The sequence below is a fragment of the Blennius ocellaris genome, assembly GCF_963422515.1.
Source record: "Blennius ocellaris genome assembly, chromosome: 22".
NCBI lineage: Eukaryota > Metazoa > Chordata > Actinopteri > Blenniiformes > Blenniidae > Blennius > Blennius ocellaris.
In genome coordinates, this window is record NC_137671.1 from 8,051,937 (window position 1) to 8,056,655 (window position 4,719).

General features: G+C 38.7%; 1 protein-coding gene across 1 annotated transcript; it reads right to left on the reverse strand.

The window, feature by feature from the left end:
- Positions 1–437: 437 nt before the first annotated feature.
- On the reverse strand, positions 438–3,951 carry LOC308146449 (aldo-keto reductase family 1 member D1-like). The gene is made up of 9 exons (XM_080518262.1): positions 3,821–3,951; positions 3,540–3,707; positions 2,992–3,108; positions 2,777–2,854; positions 1,563–1,685; positions 1,291–1,400; positions 1,005–1,170; positions 825–907; positions 438–722 (listed from the first exon to the last, which is right to left on the reverse strand). The coding sequence occupies exons 1-9, from the start codon at positions 3,911–3,913 to the stop codon at positions 680–682; spliced, it is 981 nt and encodes a 326-aa protein (XP_080374388.1). The 5' UTR covers positions 3,914–3,951; the 3' UTR covers positions 438–679.
- Positions 3,952–4,719: the final 768 nt, after the last annotated feature.

Sequence of the window (4,719 nt, forward strand, 5' to 3'; positions counted from 1 at the left end):
TTCTAAATGCACGCTACATTGTGGTTTTGAAAGATAGACGTTTTGTGCCACCAGGCCCATTTTATTTGGAAGAAAATTGCAAAAATTACTCTTAGTCCTAAAGGTTGCAGACCCCAGATTTAAAACAAAAATGGTTTATGTATGCATTTATGTAAAATTTAAATTAGGCAGTCACTTAACTGGCTGCTTGTAAAAATAAGAAATAAATGACAACTTTATTCACCATTTGTCTTTAAATCTCATTTTATTTAAATGCAGTTTCATTAAAAGATCTTGTGTATGCAACAATTCATACAATTTGCGATAAAAGAGGAACATTGTAGTAAATTGAGGATGCTGGTAAACTACACATAAAAGTACAGAAATTTGTCTAGAGAAATAAACACTTTTCAATAGTATAAGAATGAATGCCAGGAAAATAATAAGTACTCATTGAAATCAAAAACATGTTTTTAAAAAGTGACAAGTATATGGAGCATTCATATTGTGGATAATAACAGCACACTTTGATTACATATGAATCCATTTACAGTGCATCCAAAGAAATAGTTGTTAAAAATTCTCAAAGAGTCAATTTAAGTATCTGTAATAAAATCTAATAAAAATCTCAAGAAATTATTATTATTATTATTTTTTTTTGGGGGGGGGGGTGATTCACACTAGGTCCAAGTGTCTTCGTCTAATACTCATCATGGAACGGATACTCAGGATGATCGGACCACCTGTTGAATTAAGGGAAATTGTCATTTGCTTCATGGGGAAAGTCAGACATTGCAACAGACAGCTGTCTGTACTCACAGACTCACAGACAATACTTTACTCACATGAGGAGCTCCACAAAACGAATATTCTTGTTCAGCCCTTCAATGTCCTTCATTTCAGCCTCAGACAGGGAGAAGTCAAATATCTGCGAATCAGTGGCAACACAATTTGTCTGTGTAGTTGTAAAGACATATTTGTGCACATTAAAAGTGGCTCCCTTATTGAAGTCACTGTAAACATACATCAAAGTTCTCCTTTATGCGTTGCGGGTTGAAGCTCTTTGGGATGACCACCACTCCTTTCTGGACATTAAATCTCAAGGACACCTGGGCTGCCGTCTTCTTGTGCTTTTTTGCAATTGATGTCAGCATCTCATCCTCCAACAGTGGTGGGGATTTTAAATTAACCCTGTTTGAATGATAGAGGTTTACCTCTGGCACAGCAAGGCACGACATCCCTTTTTTTGTTTTGTTTTTTCCCTCAAAGCACAACACTGTGATAAGTGAGAAAACTTTTACAAATCATTACCAGGATGGATCTCTCGATGTTCCCAGGGGGCTGTAACCAACAATGACGATGTCCTGCTGCTTGCAGTAATCAAGCAACTTTGGCTGGGTGAAATAAGGGTGGCACTCCACCTGTGTTGAAATGTATTTGATTAACAGATGGATACTATGATAGCCAAATACATCCACACAATTCTAGCGACAAATGAAAACAATTTCACCTCTGTATTATTCTGCAATTTGTTTCTTCCCATTTCTTTAATGTGTGAAAAAGAATCAGCAATGTGTCTGTACCTGATTGGACACAGGTTTATGTTTGAGCCCTGGTTTGTTCAGTATCAACTCCAGTTGTCGCTTGTTGAAGTTGGAAACTCCAAGAGACTTCACAAGTCCAGCATCTTTGCAGGCTTCCAATGCCTGTGAAACAAATGTATATGTTTAGTGACTCTAAATCTGGTTTGGAGGTAGCCGATTTGAACAGCAAGATTTTCTACCCTCTTCCAGAGGCTCTGACACAGGAGAAAATACCAGCCACCACTGACAGCATGGTGACACCAGAGGAACTGATTAAAAGGCCACACTTGAAGTTCAGCCCACCAGTGAAGATGATGCTGCACTTCCACACCGCCATGATCGATTATTGTAACTATTTTTGCACCAATCCTGCCGGGAAAAGAACCCCCCCCGCTTGTATTGTGAAAACCATACCTGGCAATAATTCCGTTTCTGATCTATCTGAGGATCTCACTCACACCCGCATTCTGAACTGGTTTGGTGGCTTTACCCGGTGATTAGATTGTGGCATAAACATTCCATTAGCACAGTCCCGGGGCATTTAGGTGGTGAGGGCAGAAATGCTCTGGAAACACTCATCTAGGGTCTACATGGTTGCAATCTCCAGCAAACAAAAGAAAAGCATCCTTAAAATGTCGTTGGTCACTGATGTGTTGATACTCGCACTCGTGTTGTTGAAGCTCAGAGTGACATAAACGGCTGTAAACTCCCTCAGTTGATAGAACGCTCTACCGTTTTCACTAAAGTGCACATTTTCAGAACTGAATTTATTGGAATGTAATTGAGATAATCAAAGTAAAGTTTAAAAAAAAAAAAAAACTTTCATGCAAAACTCCTAGGTTTTTTTTTCTTCTTAATTTCTGACCAAAACACGAAGAATAAAGTTTTTCATGATCCTAAATAGAGAAAAATTGCACAAAGTCAAGCATTCAACCAAAAATTCCTCCTTAAAGTCAAACTCGTAGCGACTGTGGGATTTAAAATGGTTCAAGCTCTGCGAGGAGCTCTCCTTCCCCAACACGTCAAAAGCCTTTCCTCAAAATCAATGAAAAATGGCATTGACCTTGATTTATGGGCTCTACCATGTCTTAAATTAATTTTCAATGGCTCTGAATGGAAGTGTTCATACATTTACAATGTGTCTTTACATGTCTCACCAGCAATTAAATTACTAGAAACTTTACTTCTTATGTAAGAAAGTCATCAAATCTCACCTCCCAAGTAGCACAGAGGTCCGTTTTATAATAAATTGATTTCCCACTCGCATCCTTGGGGTAGAAAGTGTCTCCTGGCTTTAAAATAGAACATTTTCAGAATATTTAGTGGGCGAAATAAGTGACATTTCAGGCTTTTTTTTTTTTTTACAATTACATTTGTTGCACAGGTTTAAATGCTTCTTTATACATGATCACAGTTAAGAATAGTATACCTGGAAAGCTGTGGGCATCTCTACAATATAGAGGTCGACATAATCCAGCTGTAGTGTCTCCAGGGTTTTCTCCAAAGCAGGTCGTACTAACTCTGGGGGGTGAAAGGTGTTCCACAACTGCCAAAATGAACACAAAATGAATATGGTGATCTTTCATTGAAAGGTGTGTCAGTTAATAAGCTCAAAGTTTAACTATACAAAGAGACTCAAACTGCACTTTGGTCTTATCCTGGTACTAAAAAACGTGAAAGGAAAAAAAAAAAATCAATATCTTTCGCAAAAACAACTTCAGCCATACAAATGAGAGCTTTTCAAACCATTAATGTTGCCTGCTTTTCTTAATTATTTACCTCCTGAAGTGGATTAAACCATGCACTCCTCACATTTATTTATTCCACATACTTTTAATTGCATTCTTTAGCTTTTCCTTTACTTATTTGGTATAAAGTATTTGTTGTACATGCATTTTGACATGCTGCTGTATATTACATCTACTCCTTTTTGTTGTCACTGCAGAGCACACTCGCCTTCTAATATGATTCGATTACCTTTCCACAGTAGAAGAGGTCTTCTCTCTTCACAGTTCCGTCTGCGATTTTATCTCTGATGGCGTTTCCCACCTCATGCTCGTTGAAGTAGACCAACGCTCCGTCAATGTGCCTGTATCCTGTTTCGATGGCCAATCTGACGGACTCATATGCAGTTCCTTTGGGAGTCTGTCAACGCAATTATTTCCATGACAGCGAAAGAAAACAAGGACATCTCAGCCTGCTTTGAATTTACACCCTGAATTAAAGTCTTTTTTTTTTTCCAGTCAGGTGCGTCTTACCTCACGGGGGTTAGAATAAGTGCCCAGTCCTATCAGAGGTATGCTGTTGCCATCACTCAGACCCACAGAGTGTTTATCTACCGTCAGCTCCATGCTCACAAAGGTGTCCACTTTATACTGGAGTTCCTTTCCACAGCAGTTAAAGAGTGTGCGGAGCAGCGGCTCGTCACAGTCCAGGTAAATCACGACGCCCTTTGATCACGGATAACGGAGGCTGGCCCCTCCCTCGGGTCTTCTACCAGAGGCCTGGGAGCTTGAGGGTCCTGCGCAATATCTTTGCTGTTCCAAGTACTGCACTTTCCTGGACTGAGATGTCCGGGGTTGTTCCAGGGATCTGCTGTAGCCACTCCTCCAGTTTGGGGGTTACTGCCCCGAGTGCTCCGATTACCACGGGCACTTCTGTCACCTTTACCTTCCAAGTCCTCTCCAGCTCCTCTCTGAGCCCTTGGTATTTCTCAAGTTTCTCATGTTCCTTCTTTCTGATGTTACCATCTCTTGGTATTGCCAATACCAAGTGGTGTGTATATATATATATACACACCACACCATATATACACACCATATATATATATATATATATATATATATATATATATATATATATATATATATATATATATATATATATATATATATATATATATATATATATATTTATTTATTTACTTTTCTGTCTTATTTGATATTTGACTTTATTTTCTATTAATTCTGTGTGGGAAACCGCTTTGAAATAATTTCACTAGGATTAATAACGTATCTCTATTCTATTCTATTTTATTCTAAACTTGTGTCTGTATGGTTCTCACCGACAGCATGCATTTTGTCCCTCGCCTGCATTCGTAGCTGTGAAAAATCGCACTGCATTGTGGGCGATACATGGTCGGTGTTTTGGGCTCAGA

Coding starts and splice junctions, on each gene's coding strand:
- LOC308146449 (XM_080518262.1), bottom strand. CDS start 3,913: ATGGAGCTGACGGTAGATAAACACTCTGTGGGTCTGAGTGATGGCAAC. Junction 1,171..1,290: donor ACATCGAGAGATCCATCCTG/GTAATGATTTGT, acceptor TCATTCAAACAG/GGTTAATTTAAAATCCCCAC. Junction 723..824: donor CGTTTTGTGGAGCTCCTCAT/GTGAGTAAAGTA, acceptor TTAATTCAACAG/GTGGTCCGATCATCCTGAGT.